Source organism: Ovis canadensis, chromosome 1 (genome assembly GCF_042477335.2).
Source record: "Ovis canadensis isolate MfBH-ARS-UI-01 breed Bighorn chromosome 1, ARS-UI_OviCan_v2, whole genome shotgun sequence".
NCBI classification, from domain to species: Eukaryota; Metazoa; Chordata; class Mammalia; order Artiodactyla; family Bovidae; genus Ovis; species Ovis canadensis.
The window spans coordinates 210628599-210647861 of NC_091245.1; the positions used below are offsets into that span (position 1 = coordinate 210628599).

The window sequence follows — 19263 nt, forward strand, 5'->3', positions numbered from 1 at the left end:
TAAGCAGGGTGACAATATACAGCCTTGATGTACTCCTTTCCCTATTTGGAACCAGTCCATTGTTCCATGTCCAGTTCTAACTGTTGCTTTGTGACCTGCATACAGATTTCTCAGGAGGCAGGTAAGGTGGTCTGGTATTCCTATCTCTAAGAATTTTCCACAGTTCGTTGTGATCCACAAGGTCAAAGGCTTTCACAACGTCAATGAAGCAGATAATTTTCTGGAATTCTCTTTCTTTTTTCTATGATCCAACAGATGTTGGCAATTTGATCTCTGGTTACACTGTCTCTTCAAAACCCAGCTTGTACATCTGGAAGTCCTTGGTTCACGTACTAATGAAGCCTAGCTTGAAGGATTTTGAGCATAACCTTGCTAGCATGTGAGATGAGCACAATTGTACAGTAGCTTGAACGTACTTTGGCATTGCCCTTCTTTGGGACTGGAATGAAAACTGACTTTCTCCAGTCCTGTGGCCATTGCTGAGTTTTCCAAATTTGCTGACATATTGAGTGCAGCACTTTAACAGCAGCATCTCTTAGGATTTGAAATAGCTGAGCTGAAATTCTGTCACCTCCACTAGTTTCATTCCTAGTAATGCTTCCTAAGGCCCACTTGACTTCATACTCCAGGATGTCTGGCTCCAGGTGAGTGACCACATCACTATGATGATTCGAGTCATTAAGACCTTTTTTGTATACTTCTTCAGTGTATTCTTGCCATCTTCTTAATCTTTTCTGCTTCTGTTAGGTCCTTACTGTTTCTGTCCTTTATCGTGTCCATCCTTGTGTGAAACGTAACCTGGATCTCTCCAAATCTCTTGAAGAGATCTGTAGTCTTTCCCTTTCTATTGTTTTCCTTTCTTTGCATTAACAATTTAAATGAAGGTTAAATGCCAGGTATGGGGCAAGGGCTTTTCAGAAGTCTTACCATGCAATTCTAATAAACACTCTTCAACATTATTACCATCCCCACTAATAAAGAGAACAACAGAGGGTACAGAGCCTTCCCTAAGACCACACAGAGCAGAAGGCAGCACAGCCAGGGTCCAAACAGATAGGACACATTCTGAATCCACCTGCTCTTTCCCTCTAGCTCCTGCCTCTGGAAAGACACCTGCCTCTGATTACAGGAGGTGCCAATGAAGCCTAAAGAGCATTCCAGCCAAAAGGTGATAACCGAAGACTATTCTAAGTCTTTGTAGCTGGGTCCCCCTAGAGGTAGACCATGATCTGAATGCAAATGGCTTGTCAGGGAGGTGATCCCAGGAAGCACCCCAGGGGAGTTGAGGGAAGAGAGACTGAAAGGGTAGGCAGCCAGGCCAGAGACTGTCAACAAGCAGATGACCCCTTGGACCAGTGGGGCTCAGACCAGCTGCAGAACTCCAGGAGATGATTACCCAACTTGAGGGTGGGGGTCTAGGTATTCATCCTTCCACTCCACAGCCTCTGGTTGGGGTCTGTTCCAGGAGGACAGGAGGGTGCATGACTCCACAGCATTTCTGACTTTCCCATGCACCAGCCAACCTGGCTCTGGCAGATGGAGAAAGCCCCTAAGAAAGAGCTGCAGGTGTCTGCAATCAATCAGATGCCTTAGGGTGGGGATGGGCTCGCCTCCGGGGTGGGGACTGGCCACGGTCAGTGTCTACAACAAAGGTATAGATAATTCCAGAGAGAATTTTTGAGATTATTTTTATAAAAGGCAACTGATAAGAACATATATAACTGCTAATTCAGTGGAGACATAGAAAAATCCTTTGGCCAGTTTTAGGCAGTAAAGTTCCATTTTGCTGACTCTCACCTTGGAGGAATCCTGACTCCATTGTCCAACTGGGTGAGGTTATTGGCATATTTTGACACTGGCAATTCATTCTCCCATGTATCTGGGTCCTGCTTTCTGTATGGAGATTTTGAGCTGAGAACTGCATCACAAGCAATTGTTACCTATAAGACAAATGCAGGTATAATACGTAAAACAGTTTGAGAACAGCAACTTTTGTAAAATGAATCTTAAAGTTTATTAGTAAATACAACTTAAGTCAAGAAAATTCAAACAGCTTAGTTACCAGGAGAGCAAGATGCTAGTTTCCTGACTCTAGCACTTTCCCCCTGGGTCTAGTTAGGTTTTGTCCTGGCCTGGAATTTGCAGTTTTAACAATGGCACAAGATAGCAAAGAACTAAATCCAGTTTGTAAATCCAAGCATAAAAGTCAGATTTAACAATTTCTGTCTCTTAGCAAGTGGAGTGAAAATTATAAGGTGAACAATTTACAAGGGTGAAATCAGCAACAGGAATATCTAGGATTTACCCAAATGGTATGTTTTACTCCTAACAAATTTACACCAAGATATCCAATATCCTTAACTCATCACACAATGACATGTGGTCAAAGGCACTTGAATGGAATGCAAGCAGCATGGCTCCATTTCCTAATCTGGTGCAAATGTGACCTTGGATGGGGACATGCCTAGATGTTCTGCGCCAGACCAGCCATTATGAGCAAATCTGTGATGCCCAGCTTGGCACCAACTAACCACCAGGGAGGGCCGACTCTCTACTTTCTCCCAAACCCCACTGATCCTGGACACAGGCCTCTCACAACTATTCACTATTTGTTTAATGCTGTAAGATATTTTTAGCTCTCTTTAAAAACATATTCTGATGAGAATGTAAAATGGCACAGCCACTTTGGAAAATAATTTGGCAGGTCCTCAAATGGTTGAACAGAACTACCATATGACCCTGCAATTCCGTTCCGAGGTATACACCCAAGGTATTAATAAATAAAAATATAGGTCTACACAAAAACTTATCAACAAATGTTCACAGAAGCATTATTTATAACAGCCAAAAGTCCATTAATGATAAATGGATAAAGTATTGTATTTTGATATAAGAACTGTTATCAGCAATAAAAAGGAATGAAGTACCAATACATGCTACAACCTAGATGGACCTTGAAAATGTATGCTAAGTTAAAAGAAGCCAGCCACAAAGAACCATGATTCCTTTTATATGGAATGGACAAAATAGGCAAATCCAAAAAGACAGAAAGCAGATTAGTGATAGCCAGAGGCAAGGGGGATAAGAGGCAGAGGGGTAGGTGATGGCTGTGGGGTAATAAAAATATTCTAAAATGAGATAGTCATGATGGATGCCCAATTCTGAATATAATAAAAGCCATTGAAATTGTTTAACAAAAATGCATATTCTATATCACTATCCTCCTGCACAATTAGCTGAACTTCATACAGAATGTTTTCCTCTGGGTAGCACCAACAACTGACCCCAGAACATACTCAATGTTATGAGACATACTCTATGGTTCCCTGCTGGCTCACTTGGTTAAGAATCCGCCTGCAGTGTAGGATACCAGGGTTTGATCCCTGGGTCAGAAAGATGCCCTGGAGAAGGAAATGGCCACCCACTTCAGTATTCTTTCCTGGGAAATCCTATGGACAGAGGAACCTGGTAGGCTACAGTCTATGGGGTCACAAAAGTTGGACCTGACTTAGTGACTAAACCACCATCACCACCAAATGGGAAATAAATCTAAAAAGTGGAGATAGATACACACACACACACAACTGATTCACTTCATTATACAGCAGAAACTGACACATTGTAAAGTAACTTTACCCCAATAAAAACATAAAGTAAACAACTACAAGGGAGAAAAAGAGATAATAGAGGCCTCAGGTGCCATCCCACACCCACCCAGGCCATAAGCAATTCCTACCAGCCCTACAGCCACAATCTACTTGCAGTCTACCTCTTCTTAATTTCGGTCACACCCATCTTAGTCCCAACCATCATTCCAGCCACACAACAGCCGCCTTAAGGTCTTCTTTCTCCCACTCTCGCTCCCTCTTCTCTGCCCAGCAGGCAGTGATCTCCTGTGAACATTAGAGCCCATCCTTCTCCAGCTTTTAAAACTCTCTGAGGATATACTGAACACTGCTAACTGACACCACTAGGCTAGGCACAGTCAGGAGAAGGAAAAGGCTCCTGCCCGCAAAAAGCTTACATTCCATTACAAAAAAAAAAAAAAGCTTACACTCCATTACAGATGAGGCAATCGGGCATTCATAAATATATTTAAACCTCTTCTTTTTTTGGTGGGGGGAGGACTGTTTATTTGATAGAAGTTTTTGTCATAATTGATTTACAATGTTATATTAGTTTCAGGTGTACAACATAGTAATCTGACATTTTGTAACATATACTCTGTTTAACGTTATTATAAAATAACTGGTTATATTCCCTGTGCTGTACATTATATCCTTCCATCTTATTTCTTTTATACCTAGTAGTGTATATCTCTTAATCCCCTTTCCCCATCTTGCCCCTCTCTCAGTGTTTTCCAAAAACATTCCCATTCATCTCCTACAAGCAGTGCTATATAATGAGTGCTTCCTTTCAATTATCAAAAATCACCTTCCACTCCCTTCCAGTAATGTCCCTAGAAAACAAGGTTGAGTTCACCATGAGCTCCTTCCTGATGCGATATGTTTGGGCCATGCTGCCTTGGCACTCCTAGCTACAAATCCTCATCTTTTTACTCTGGCCTGTTATAATCTCCCTGCTATTTCACTGACTACCTTGAACCCTTCCCTGTCCTCTTCTGAATCTTCTCCACCCCATTAGATCTTTAAGTGTTCTAGTTTGTAATGCACAATGATTCGGATGTAATATTCTCTCTTTTCTTTGAGATTCTTTCCTGGTGACACTCGACAAAATTTCCTTAATTGTCTGGGACACTATAAAACATTGACCTAATGTTTTCAGAATACCATCTAAAATCACTTTGAGACCCTTTTTATGGATCACAATTGAAAGTCAGGATCCATTATCCTACATTATACTATGAATTATCTCAAGTTCAGGGGTGTTCTGGAATTGGCTCAAACTGGCTCACAGAATTGATTGCTAAATTTTAAGAAATTCTCAAGTAAGATTGTTAAGCACAGCTATTACTAAAAATTAAATTCTACAGGCTCACAAATATATTTTTTATAGGCAAAAAATGTTTAAAACTCTTCACTCCCTAGCTGTGTTACTCTACCTTTATATCTAATCTATATGCTTGGGAAGTCACTTATATCCACGTTATATAAGCGGTTGAAGCTATAGGTGATGGTGTCCTACTACACATCTCTTCCCAACACTGCATTGGTGATATGTTAGCCTGAAATCAGCCACGGTGGGAGTATTTACACCACTGAAATCGGCAACCACTACAGCGCAGGGAGCTGGTTGCTAACCAACTACAAGAGCACCACTGCTTGAGCTCCTGAGTCTAAAATGAGGCACTAGATCTACTGAGTCCCAGACGCCATCTCTCTGTGATCCCTGTATCACTAAGAGGTGTTCAGCTTTATGGTAGAATCTACAGAGTACCTATCTGAAACTGAATTTTCTTGTGCTGAGAAATCCAAGAGATGATAGAAGACCTGGTTGGGTAACTTGAAGTTCAATAATTTGGGGTACTTAAAAAGAGAATTACCAAATACCAAAAATGAAGCAAAAGCATGAAAAGAAATTATAGTAACGAGCATCTGTTATATAGATAAAACCAGTTACCATCAGATAAATCCAGGCTTCCTCTTCTATCTGCCTACCTTATCTTCCAAACAATTCTCTCTCTTTTTAATTCCTAAAGCATTTCTTAATTCTAAAAGACTCTATTAGAAATTATAATATATATTGCTAGATTCAGATTTCTGTGACACCTCACCCCTCTATAAAAGCATTCACACTTGGAATTATGTTCTGCATACAGAGAATAATTAAAAGTATTTAGAGGCTCTCTTAACTTTTCTCACATGAAGACTTTTTTTCATAAGTGAGTGAGAGAAAAATCATCCCTCGTGACATTCATTCACAATGTGCTGCTTCTTTTTTGATAACAGACTCAAGAGTTATATTAAACAAGAGCAGTGAGAACTCCTAGTTTTATACAGATATAAACTTTAGTATATAATATCAGATAATGGTAAGACCATTTTGTCCACCATATATTTTGCCCTTGGTAAATGCCATGTGAGTAGATACAGGGAACTGCAGTAAGCAGAGGTAATTAAATTCTGTACACATTGCTAAAAGCTATGCACTTGGTACTATCATAATAAAAAGGATGTGCTAGATCAAATAATTAGAGGAAAGAGCTATCATAGCTAAATAGACAAATCTTTCAATTCTGTGGTCTTATGTTTAGGTATAAAGTAGATCAGAGGCAAAACTGGCTGAATGGTGGAAACCTCACCCCTAATGCCATGGGAACCCCGAGTACAAATATGCCCACTTGGCAGGGGCACGGGAGCAGGGAGGAGGCTATAGACAGAGTCACACAACATTTGGAAGAATTGGGGGCCTAGAGATTTAGCTTTGGTTTCAGCAAACCTTGAGGAGGGGAAAAATGAGCTGGAATGTCTAACTCTGCTATCTGTGGCCAGACTCTGAGAAGTCAGGACGCAACAGAGTAGAAGAGAGGAAAAGAACACACAAAAAAGGATGAGGCCGTGGAGACAATACAGGAAATGAGGGAAGAGTAGGAAAATAGTCTGGGCCCCACAGAATTCAGGAATCAAAGTAAAACAGAAATTGGCTTCCTCATACCACCACCACCACCACCCCACCCTCGGCTTTAAGTTGTCCAGGAAGATGAAAGCTGCTTCACAAAAAAGAAAGGAAGGGGAAAAAAACTCACCACTAAATCTAAATTCTAAAAGCCAGCAAGCGATCTCTGTCCTAAAAGAATACACTCCCACAAAGCTCCTGGACACCTGTGATTTCTAAATACTTGGTTATTTTCAAACTCGTGTTGCTATTGTTTCTCAGTGGAACTCTTTGATGTTTCCCAAACAAAATTATACATGGAAGGCCAGCATGCAGAAGAGAGAAAAATTGTAGGCATCCCTCTAAAGGGGAGGCAGTCCCTCTCCTGCACATCTCAGGGACACAGTTTGAAAATCTAAGCACAAGACTGTGATTCACAGGTAACAAGAAGCCAGCCCACGTGGAGGAGGCCAGCCAGCCAGCAGCAGAGGGCATGTGGCCCAGTGTTACTGCAAAGGACCCTGTGGGGCCCTCTTGCAGACAAGGAGCAATCTGCTCCTGTTTCTGCTCATTCTCCTCTTCCTCTCTCACTCACCCTGCCTTCCCCACCGCCCAGCACACACACCTGACACACGCACACACACCTGACACAGAGAGTCACGCGCATCTAGCTAGCAGCCGTGCACACTCACTGACCAGGGCTGGTAACTCCTCAATATTTGGTAGGGCTATTTCATAGTGGTCTGGGAATATAACAAGTTTGGCTTCATCTTCATATTCATAATCGTCGCTATTTAAATCGTCATCAGTATCTAGATCTGAGGAGAAAACAAAAACAAAGAACAAGAAGTGAAGAAAGAATACAGCACACCAAGGCAGCACTCACTGGGAAAGCCAGAAGCTCACAGGGCTGGCAGTCCAGCCATCCACCTACCCCAAGCCAGAACTGGGAGGCCTTTCCGTCCTCCCTAAGTGGTACACACTTATCTACTAGGAACAGATGGACAAAGAAGGCTGAGTCACATCATAAAGCTTTATATGTAAAGCATTCATTTGCACTAGATGTTCAGTTCTTACAGATGTTGAAAGGAAGACGGTCATTATGACTTGTTGGGTACTTGGCTCCTGACTTCACAAGAATAGGATGGAATATTTCTCCAACACAACAGAAGAAAGTACATGGATTTGAGAGTAGATAAGCCCAGCTTCAACTCTGGCTCCAAAATTAATGTTTATTTGGTCAAGCCACAAACTCCCTAAGCCTTAGTTTCCTCATTTGTAGAATGGAGATAATAAAACTTATCTCACACAGTTTATATGGAGAATAAATAAATTATAAACAAGAGACCTGACACATAATAATTCTCACCATTTACTGGTGACCTATTTTAAAATAAAATCTCAATTTCCCTCCCTCTGTCTCTCTCTTTCCTACCCTCCCCCTCCCCACTAAGAGTTGTTGAGATACTAAGCCAGAGGGGGACCCTACAATCTAAGCAGTCCTGTTGCCCTCAGGTCATGGAGGATTTTCAGTAAGGAAGTCCGGCCTGGTATCTATCAAGTCATCACCTCTTTGCTTGGCTAGTCTCTGGGAAAGGTTAGGCAAAGGCTCAAGGAAATGTCCTGTCACAATATTTACATGGACATTTCAGCCTTGCATTCACATGGATGGCAGAAACCCAGATCCTGTTTGTATATTTAGACATTTGGAACTATGGCGACTAAGAGCTCTCAAGCCATCTTCCACTCACACACACACAAACAGGTACACAAATATGGGCTCTGTAAACAGGAGAAAGTTATTTTACTAGACGAAGCAGCCAGCTAAGAACCAAGGGATCTAGATTCTGTTACTACCTTGTTGTATGCCTCAAAAGCCTCAACCTGGTACCTTTTTATGTACAGATCTGCTCTTAAATTTTCAAAGGGAGAGCAGTTTTAAGTGGAAAGTGATAAACAGCTGGAACACAGTCTACACATTTTAACAAAAAGGTTCTAAATAATAAGGATCGGAAATGACAAAATAAACAAATCACATTGTTAGGCAGCCATAAGAGGTTGATTTCTAAAAAAAAATGTCAAAGAAGAGTCTAAGACTTTAAGAAGTAACTAAAGGCTTTTATTTAAAGAAAATAATTCAAACAAAGATAGACATCCTATGTTATAAAAATAGGAATGTCCCGGTATCTAATTTTTAAAAATGAGAACCTAAATGTTCAATGAGAATGGTGTTTAACCCACTAGAATATTACTTAAATGATATTTTTTTAGACTGTGTAGAAACATGGAAATGTTTATGCCATGTTAATGCTAAAATTATAAAGTTCATCTTCACTGAAAAGACAACTTTATACTAGTTATATTCATAGACAAAAATTGGAAGGAAATCTGAACAAATGAAAACAATGAATGGGGAATTCTGTGGTGGTTCAGTGAATCAGGACTCCACACTTTTACTACCAAGGGCAGAGGTTCAATCCCTAGCCAGCAAGACCAAAAGAAAGAAAAGAACAAGGAGATGAACTTTATTCTTAAATTCTTCTTTATTATATTGTGCATAATAATTTTGAATAACCAAAGTATAAATTTTTTGGTTTTGTGTATAGATTCAGCTCATATAACACATAATCTAAATGTTTTTTGCTCCAGAGAAAACAACACAATTCATAATGCTGATTTAAATCTTACCTGGCCAAAAACAATGATAAACTAAGTCAAAAAAAAAAAAAAAATCCCACCCTGATGTTGACTAGCTGCATAAGCCTGGGAAAGTTCTTTCCAAGTTCATCTTCCTCATGAGGAGATGATAGACAATATTAGCTACCCAGTACGATTGTTGAGAGAATCAAAGAAGATAAGGTTTTAAGGCACCTGGTTGGGATCTGGCAGGGGCGAGGGGCTCCACAGAATAGCTGCCATCGCTCCCACCATCACCCTCACCATCACTGTCCTCTCTTCTCCACACTATTAACAACTAACATAAGCACAAGCGCCCTCCCTTCCCTTTGGCTGACAGCTCCAAAGCAATGATGCAGTCAGTTTCAGGAAGACCAGGATATCATAGGGGATCTTCTACGTGATCCAAATGTGGAGAAGATATAAACTTCAGATGCTTCTAGATGGTAAGCTCTAAGCACAGGAAGTGAGTCTTATTCACCTTCAAATCCCTAGTCCCAGCACACACCACACACTCCACAAACATCTGGAAAGGAGACTTTAGGAAGTTAACAGCTCCAGCATGTTAAAGACAAGCAAAGCTAGCGCATCCAAAGTGCTGTTTCAGTTTGGGGCCTTTTTACATTGGTAACTATTGTCTGTTAAAAAAGCAAGACTGCTGTCATGTAAAAAAGCAGAGCTTTGTACTGGAGTGGCTTGCCATTCCCTTCTCCAGGAGATAGATCTTCCTGACCCAGTGATCAAACTCTGGTCTCCTGCACTGCAGGTGGATTCTTTACCATCTGAGCCACCAGGGAAGCCCATATTCAGCAGAGGTAACGTACACTCTGAATCTAACTGGCAAAGTTAAAGTTTCCCCTGAATATACATGACCCTTTGATTCTAAATATAAGTCCACAATCTCTAAATTTTTCTAATTAGAGTCTCTCCAGCCCAAAATATCTGGTTAAGGAAACTACAGGGTAACTAAGGGCTAGGGAACAGCAGAAACAGGACCCCCAGCCTCTTCCAAACAGTTACTGGGACAATGAACTGGTAATTCCTGGATGGGCTCTTTCTCTAAGTTAAAAACAAATTTTATTTTATAATACCCCTTCTTGAACTCTACCTCAGTGATCTACTCAAATCCCTGAGAAGTAGCTGGGACCACAGCCATTTCAAGAAGTCACTACGAAGCAGCACAGCAGAGGAAAGGATCTCTAAATCAAGCCAGGGCTCTGAAGCCCAGCTCAGGGTTATCTCAGCAGGACTGTAACAAATTAACTAACATTAATTTGTTAATCTGTGCCCTAAAAGTGAGCAGCTTTCTGCATCAGTGCTGAGAAATCTGACCAACTGCAAACCCTCCCATGAGGGTACGGGGACAGCTCCTTGAGCCCAGACCTGCTCTATGACCTACTCAGAAAGAAAGGACAAAATGGAGTTTCCTTAAAACTTCTGGTAGTTACAGGCGCAGATAACTTTCCTGAGCAGGTCTCTTCCAGGAACTTTCTGCAGCCGCTCTGTTTTCCACCTATTCCTCATCAAGTATGAATGTCAAAGTTAAAGGCAAAAAGGGTGGAATGTAAGCTCCCCGAGGTTTCAGTGAGTTCAGTTCCATCGCTCAGTCATGTCCGACTCTTTGCGACCCCATGAATCGCAGCACGCCAGGCCTCCCTGTCCATCACCAACATCCAGAGTTCACCCAAACTCATGTCCATCGAGTCAGTGATGCCATCCAACCATCTCATCCTCTGTCATCCCCTTCTCCTCCTGCCTTCAATCTTTCCCAGGATCAGGGTCTTTTCCAATCAATCAACTCTTCACATCAGATAGCCAAAGTATTGGAGTTTCAGCTTTAGCATCATTCCTCCCAAAGAAATCCCAGGGTTGATCTCCTTCAGAATGGACTGGTTGGATCTCCTTGCAGTCCAAGGGAATCTCAAGAGTCTTCTCTAGCACCACAGTTCAAAAGCATCAATTCTTCAGTGCTCAGCTTTCTTCACAGTCCAACTCTCACATTCATACATGACCACAGGAAAAACCATCGCCTTGACTAGACGGACCTTTGTTGGCAAGGTAATATCTCTGCTTTTCAATATGCTATCTAGGTTGGTCATATCTTTCCTTCCAAGGAGTAAGCAGTAGCTTTTTGACACCCAAGTCTTCAGACACAGAAGAGCTGACTCATTTACTCCTATTTGTGAAAGTTGTGGGAGGAGGCAGGTAGAGGAGTCAATAGAAATGTGAACATTTAATCCTGTTTTGTGTTAGTCTCTCAGTTTCGTCCAACTCTTTGAGACCCCATGGACTGTAGCCCACCAGGCTCCTCTGTCGATAGGATTCTCCAGGCAAGAATACTGGAGTGGGTTGCCATTTCCTTCTCCAGAGCACCTTCCTGACCCAAGGATTGAATTCAGGTCTCCTGCACTGAAGGCAGATTCTTTATTGTCTGAGCCACTATTGTTCAGTTCAGTTCAGTCCAGTCACTCAGTCGTGTCTGACTCTTTGCAACCCCATGAATCACAGCACGCCAGGCTACCCTGTCCATCACCATCTCCCGGAGTTCACTCAGATTCACGTCCATCGAGTCCGTGATGCCATCCAGCCATCTCATCCTCAGTCGTCCCCTTCTCCTGCTGCCTCCAATCCCTCCCAGCATCAGAGTCTTTTCCAATGAGTCAACTCTTTGCATGAGGTGGCCAAAGTACTGGAGTTTCAGCTTTAGTATCATTCCTTTCAAAGAAATCCCTGGGTTGATCTCCTTCAGAATGGACTGGTTGGATCTCCTTGCAGTCCAAGGGACTCTCAAGAGTCTTCTCCAACACCACAGCTCAAAAGCATCAATTCTTTGGTGCTCAGCTTTCTTCACAGTCCAACTCTCACATCCATACATGAGCACAGGAAAAACCATAGCCTTGACTAGGCGGACCTTAGTCGGCAATGTAATGTCTCTGCTTTTGAATATACTATCTAGGTTGGTCATAACTTTTCTTCCAAGGAGTAAGCGTCTTTTAATTTCATGGCTGCAGTCACCATCTGCAATGATTTTGGAGCCCAAAAAAATAAAGTCTGACACTGTTTCTACTGTTTCCCCATCTATTTCCCATGGAGTGATGGGACTGGATGCCATGATCTTCGTTTTCTGAATGTTGAGCTTTAAGCCAACTTTTTCGCTCTCCACTTTCACTTTCATTGTATGATATACCAAAGAGATGCTCTTTTTAATTAAATTTACTACCAGTTATTTACATGACTACACATTTGTAGCTTTAAGGTAAAGAATATTTGAGATGAGGTGAGAATCTCATCAAGAGTCCTGGGGTATTTCTGTGAAGATCCTGGACTCCCTTCCACTCCCTCTTCTCTCCTTCCATCCCATAAAACAGTAAGTTTTGTATCAGCCAACTCCCAAAATCCACAGTCTTTCACATTGTTGTAAATTACCTCTCTCAAAGACAGCCTAACAGTGCCCCTTTCTAGCTTAAAAACACGAATGCAGAGCTACCCACTTTCTCAGTTCACAGCGCCCTTTAGCTTCCCAGCAATTTTTGCACAGTGGCCCTAAACCAAAAGACATGCCCAATATTCTGTTCATTTAGTATAACTTAATAACTATTTAATAACTTAATAACTATAAAAGATAACTTAATAACTCAATATATAACAAATATTTGCTGCTGCTGCTGCTAAGTAGCTTCAGTCATGTCCAACTCTGCAACCCCAGAGACGGCAGCCCACCAGGCTCCCCTGTCCCTGGGATTCTCCAGGCAAGAATAACAAATATTTATGTTCTAACAAGTTAGTAGGCATTTGAAAAAATAATACACATAAACTGAAAGGAAATAAATGTTTTATTTCCCTCTTAAATAACCATTAATCCCTGACTAAAGGGATGTATGCACCTGGAAGGCACGGCAGAACTTCTTTTTGAATCAGACTGGACACTGCCTCCCTTATTTTCCATTCCACATTTATTTTCACATGGTTCTTGCCTTTTTACCATAGAAACCACTAAAAACAAGAGCGCTCTACAAAGAGATGAAGTCACTGAGAGGAGTATCAGTTCAGTTCAGTTCAGTTCAGTCGCTCAGTCGTGTCCGACTCTTTGCAACCCCATGAATCGCAGCATGCCAGGCCTCCCTGTCCATCACCAACTCCCAGAGTCCACCCAAATCCATGTCCATCGAGGCGGTGATGCTATCCAGCCATCTCATCTTCTGTCAGTCCCTTCTCCTGCTGCCCTCAATCTTTCCCAGCATCAGGGTCTTTTCAAATGAGTCAGCTGGTGGCCAAAGTATTGGAGTTTCAGCTCCAACATCAGTCCTTCCAATGAACACCCAGGACTGATCTCCTTTAGGATGGGCTGGTTGGAACTCCTTGCTGTCCAAGGGACTCTCCAGAGTCTTCTCCAACACCACAGTTCTTCGGCTCTCAGCTTTCTTTATAGTCCAACTCTCACATCCATACCTCCATACATGACTACTGGAAAAACCATAGCCTTGACTAGACGGACCTTTGTTGGCAAAGTAATATCTCTACTTTTGAATATGCTGTCTAGGTTGGTCATAACTTTCCTTTCAAGGAGTAAGCGTCTTTTAATTTCATTGCTGCAGTCATCATCTGCAGTGATTTTGGAGCCCAGAAAAATAAAGTCAGCCACTGTCTCCACAGTTCCCCCATCTATTTCCCATGAAGTGATGGGACCAGATGCCATGATCTTTGTTTTCTGAATGTTGAGCTTTAAGCCAACTTTTTCACTCTCCACTTTCACTTTCATCAAGAGGTTCTTTAGTTCTTCCTCACTTTCTGCCATAAGGGTGGTGTCATCTGCATATCTGAGGTTATTGATATTTCTCCCGGCAATCTTGATTCCAGCTTGCGCTTCTTCCAGCCCAGAGTTTCTCATGATGTACTCTGCATGTAAGTTAAATAAGCAGGGTGACAATATACAGCCTTGATGTACTCCTTTTCCTATTTGGAACCAGTCCGTTGTTCCATGTCCAGTTCTAACTGCTGCTTCCTGACCCGCATACAGGTTTCTCAAGAGGCAGGTCAGGTGGTCTGGTATTCCCATCTCTTTCAGAACTTTCCACAGTTTGTTGTCATCCACACAGTCAAAGGCTTTGGCATAGTCAATAAAGCAGAAATAGATGTTTTTCTGGAACTCTCTTGCTTTTTCAATGATCTAGCGGATGTTGGCAATTTGATCTCTGGTTCCTCTGCCTTTTCTAAAATCAGCTTGAACATCTGGAAGTTCACGGTTCATGTATTGCTGAAGCCTGGCTTAGAGAATTTTGAGCATTACTTTACTAGCGTGTGAGATGAGTGCAATTGTGTGGTAGTTTGAGCATTCTTTGGCATTGCCTTTCTTTGGGATACTCTAATAGCGAGACTGCATCAAGCTACTCATTCATGCAATGTTCAAGCATCACTCTGTTCCCTTAAAGAGTTAAAATATCCTGTGATTAACCTGTGAATATGTTGTGGCAACCTGGAGTGCCTCAGGACACAGTTTGGGAACCAAAGTGTATAGGTGGTAGCTCCCCATCACCTACACAAATAAAATCTAAAAGCATGGCATAGGTCTAAACTGTTACTGGAGGAATACACAACATACATAAGGAAGTACAAACAGAAACTACCACTTGTCTCTGGGTAACCAAGTGGCTGGGACATAGGGAAGGGAGAAAAACTTGCTTTTTGTTATTTTCAATTTTAAGCTTTGTCCATGTGCTACGTATTTCAAAGAATATTTTTAAAATCCTAAATTTAAATTTCTCTCCTAAGAGAAGCACAAAATTTCTCTGGTTCAAAAATTACCAATAACTGTCACTGTTGATTCTAAAAAGAGTTACCAGCAAAAGTGAGATCTGAGGGATCCTTAACTAGGATTTCATTTAGATGACTATCGAGGTAATCAGGAGAAAGAGTTAACTTAAATGTAGGGGCAGAATGGGATCAGGAGACTTGGGTAAGCATACAGCACTTGCTAATGGCCTCAGTTTCCCTTTTAAAATCAATATGAATAGTTAATATCAATAGCTGTGACTAAATGATTCAGTGGTTTCAATGTCAGTATTGAGCCAACTAGAAAGGAATTAGTCATAAAGTCATTAAGTGAAAGGGGATAAAAAGCCTCTATCCAGGAGAAAGCATTAGTCATCCACATATGTTTTGTGATGGGTCATCATAACTATATTTCAATAGCAGTGAAAAGGTACTTTCTAGTCAAAGAAACAAAGAGGCTGCAAGAGAGTTCTGAGTTCATTTCCTTTTCTTGAAGAAACAACCCAATGTCCCTTTTTAGGGAAGGAAATTGTGGCAGAGGCTACATGCTGCCTCCCAGCATTCATTCTCTCCTCCTCCTTTTTTTTATTCTGTATTTATTTATTTGGCTATGCCAGGTCTTAGTTGTGGCATGCAGGATCTTTAGTTGCAGCATGCGAACTCTCAGGCGTGGGATATAAGATCGAGTTCCCTAACCAGCTATCAAACCCCAGCCCCCTGCATTGGAACCATGGAGTCTTAGCCACTGGACCACCAGGGAAGTCCTTACTCTCCCCTTCTTCCTTAGTAACAGACTTTACTCAGTGAAGCCAGTTAATAGACTTTGCTTTCCAGCCTCCTATGCAGCACACAGCATAGGCATGTGACCAATTTCCGACCAGAGAAGTATAAACTAAAGTGTGGCCTGGGGATCTGTGAGAACACTGACAAAAGGAAAATGAATAAACTGGGAGATTAGATTCTTTTGCCCCTTCCCCTTTTTCTTCCCTGCTTTCCAGAATGGCAATGTGATGGCTGGAATTCTAGCAGCTATTTTGGACCATGAAGTGACCATGAGGTTAGAAATCACAAACCAGGATGGAGGGTAAAACAGAAATATGGGAAGAACCTAGAATCTGATGAATATGAGGGCATCACATCAGCCTGGATTTGCTGTTTCCCAACATCCTCTACATGAAATAAAAGAAATTAACATCTACCTCATTTAAATTCACCAATATTTTATAATTCCTATTAAACCAGAGGTAAGCCTAATACAGGGCTACCCAGGTGGCTCAGTGGTAAAGAATCCACCTGTCAATGCAGGAGCCTCAGGAGACATGGGTTTGACCCCTGAGTCGGGAAGATCCCTTGGAGGAAGAAATGGCAACCCACTCCAGTATTCTTGCCTGGGAAATCCCATGAACAAAGGAGCTCAGAGGACTACAGTCCATGGGGTTGCAAAGAGTCAGACATGACGGGAGCACAGCATAGCACAAGTCTAATACAGTCCTTCACTGAAATTAATTTACAGGCCACAGCACCTTTAAAACAGAGCTATGATCAGTGTGGTGAGAGTATAGTGGCTGCTACTGGGAGCTATGAAGCACCAGTGGAGGCTTTAAATCAGGGCTTGTGAAACATAATTCTTACTAATATAAGTTAGTGAAGCATCTGAGTATAAAATCTAGAAAGAACTGGGGCCTACGGCAAGTCCCAGAGTGCCAATGACATTCAAATTTAAGTTTTTTAAAAACTGGCACAATCCAAATAGAACATTTTTGCTGGATTGTGAGTTTCTGGCTTTCTAAGACATGAAATGTTGAGAGAACACAGAGAGCAGCCCATAGAAAAAGTCTCCCTGAAACGAAAGGGTGGGCTAGTGCTCCCAGGAAGCAATGGAGGGGTTCACACAGTAAGAAGCACAAAACCTCAGTGCTTACCTTTGGATTATTTTTTTTTAAGTTACTTGACAATATCCTCTACCACCAATATGATCATTAGAAAAATCAAACCGCAAGGTCTTTTGAGTAAAAAACACAAAGGTTAAAGGTCAAGAGGTCAGCTAACTCCTTTACTCAACCAAAGAAAATAATGAAACACCACAACAGCAGATCAGGATGTTTAAGAATGCCATGCTGATGTCATTTAATTCAGAAGTTCATTATCACTAGTAGTGCAAGGGAGCCGAAGGCTTATAACCAAAACGTCAAAATGCATTCAATCATTTCAGCTTTCAGCAATCATTTCAACTTATTCTAAGCTTCTCCAAGTCTAATTAGTTAACCTGGGTTGTGGTTCAAAGCCATGCCGAGCAGTGGGAAAGATTGGCCAGTGTGGAAACACCAACTGCAGATAAGCCTCATAAAGAAAACCATGGGCTGAAAATATGGAGAGAAGACAGCAAGAGTGGACCCAGTGCAGAGTAACAGAGAACCCAACCATGAAGGAAACTCAGCTCCAAGACATCCAATGGCTTTACTTTTCAAACAATCAATGTGTCTTTTGGTAACAGAAAAAGAATTTAAACACAAATAAGTAAAAAGATGAAAACTAATGTCACCTCAATTTCACCATCAGGAAGGAGTTACTACTAACAAATTGGAGCACATTTTGCCAGATACTACTGTCTGTCTGTCTGTATGTATGTACACACATATGCATACATACATATATACACATATATGTAAGTACATCATATATACACATATACATGCATTATGTACACACATAGAGATACACACACACACACGTATGCATATAGAATTTTTTTAACCAAAATAAAATTACAACATGCAAACAATTTTGAAATTCCTTCTAAACAATAATCCTAGGCATTTCCAGATACCAACTTGCCTGGTCAAAAATTATCAAACCATTTTTTTCTTCTGGGAAAACCATACAGGAAGTTTAATATGAAATATGATCATGATTACATGAGATAGATGCCAGTCCTCACTTGTATGAGCAAAACTGGCTCTTCTGAATGAGGGAGACAGAAAAATCACTATTAGATAAACACCACATTGTTACAGGCAAGATCCACTAATGGATGATAAAATTAGTGAACAAAAACTTGAGGAGAAACAAGTATTAGTATCATCTCCAAGTATCACTTTCAAAATATTTATTAACTATACCTTAACCTCACAGTGGAAAAACCCAGCAGATACCACCTTAACAAGTGATCAAGGTTGAACATCACCCAAATGACAGTTCAGCTTAATGTGCTCCCTGACAGCAGGCCCTGAAGAGGGCCCATCACCTCTGAGAAATTCTGGCCAAAAATGCATGACCTCAGGCTTACCATGAAGTCACATGATAAATCCAAATTGAGGTACAATCCAAATAGAGGCCAGTACTCTTCAAAAGTGTCACAATTATTAAAGACTTTAAAAGTCTACAGAACTATCACAGATTAGACAGGATTAAGGAAACATGACAACCAAATGCAACGTGGGATACTAGAGCAACAAATAGTGAAATACAAATAAAGTCTGTAGTTTGGCTAGTATTAAAAAAAGAAAAGAAAAAAAAAACTGTCTCTTCTTTAAAGGCAGTGAAAAAGGAGACCAGAAGCAGAAGCACGATTTCTCTCCAGGCACTATCAGCCTAATTGCTTCAAAACACTAACCCTGCAAGTGTGTTGGAAGCATCCTTCACCACAGGTAAACACAAAGTGGAGACAGACCATCTCGAGTGAAATTGGTTCCTCTCATCTTTAAACTGTAGAGCAGTAAACAGCCAGTTGCTCCCAATCAAACATGTGCAGTCACCCACCCACACGCACACACACAGAAAACTGTTGACAACTATTTACATTACCTAAAAAAATCTTGGAATTCCTCCTTTTGGGTAAAGCACCACCAGATGCGCCTCTTACCTTCTGAAAAGAAAACAAGAGATTGTTAAAATGCAACCTCTGGGACAGATGATTGGGAGTGGGGGTAGCATCTCAGAGGTTCTTAGTTTTCATAAAAAGGCCAGGAGGAAATGTTCAATCTGGACTAGAGACCCCAGGATAAACAAGAACTTGACCCATGCCCATGAAGGGAGGGGGAAGACAAAGGTAATGGTCCACCTGATCATGCTTTCACCAAATTATCAAGAAAGTACCTCTGGGAAGGGAGGCCAGGGGTCAGGGTGAAGTGGACACTTCAAGTGGGCAAGTGTTTCCAAAAGGCTGGAGTCCATGTCCGAGGCCAGAGGAGCCCTGGGGGGATGGTGACTCCAGGAGGGAGGCTATTGTTCCCCTGCTATCCACTAAGCCCTGTGCTTGGTCCT

At 41.5% G+C, this 19263-nt stretch overlaps 1 protein-coding gene across 2 annotated transcripts in view; it reads right to left on the minus strand.

Moving 5' to 3' along the window:
* The window catches only part of USP13 (ubiquitin specific peptidase 13), a 136695-nt gene that overhangs the window by 83310 nt on the left and 34122 nt on the right, over positions 1-19263 (minus strand). For both annotated transcript variants that reach the window (XM_069559449.1, XM_069559459.1), the window contains 3 exons: positions 18805-18865; positions 7252-7373; positions 1798-1940 (listed from right to left, as the gene is read on the minus strand). In XM_069559449.1, the coding sequence (XP_069415550.1) occupies positions 1798-1940; positions 7252-7373; positions 18805-18865 (326 nt within the window). The remainder of the gene's footprint in view (positions 1-1797; positions 1941-7251; positions 7374-18804; positions 18866-19263) is intronic.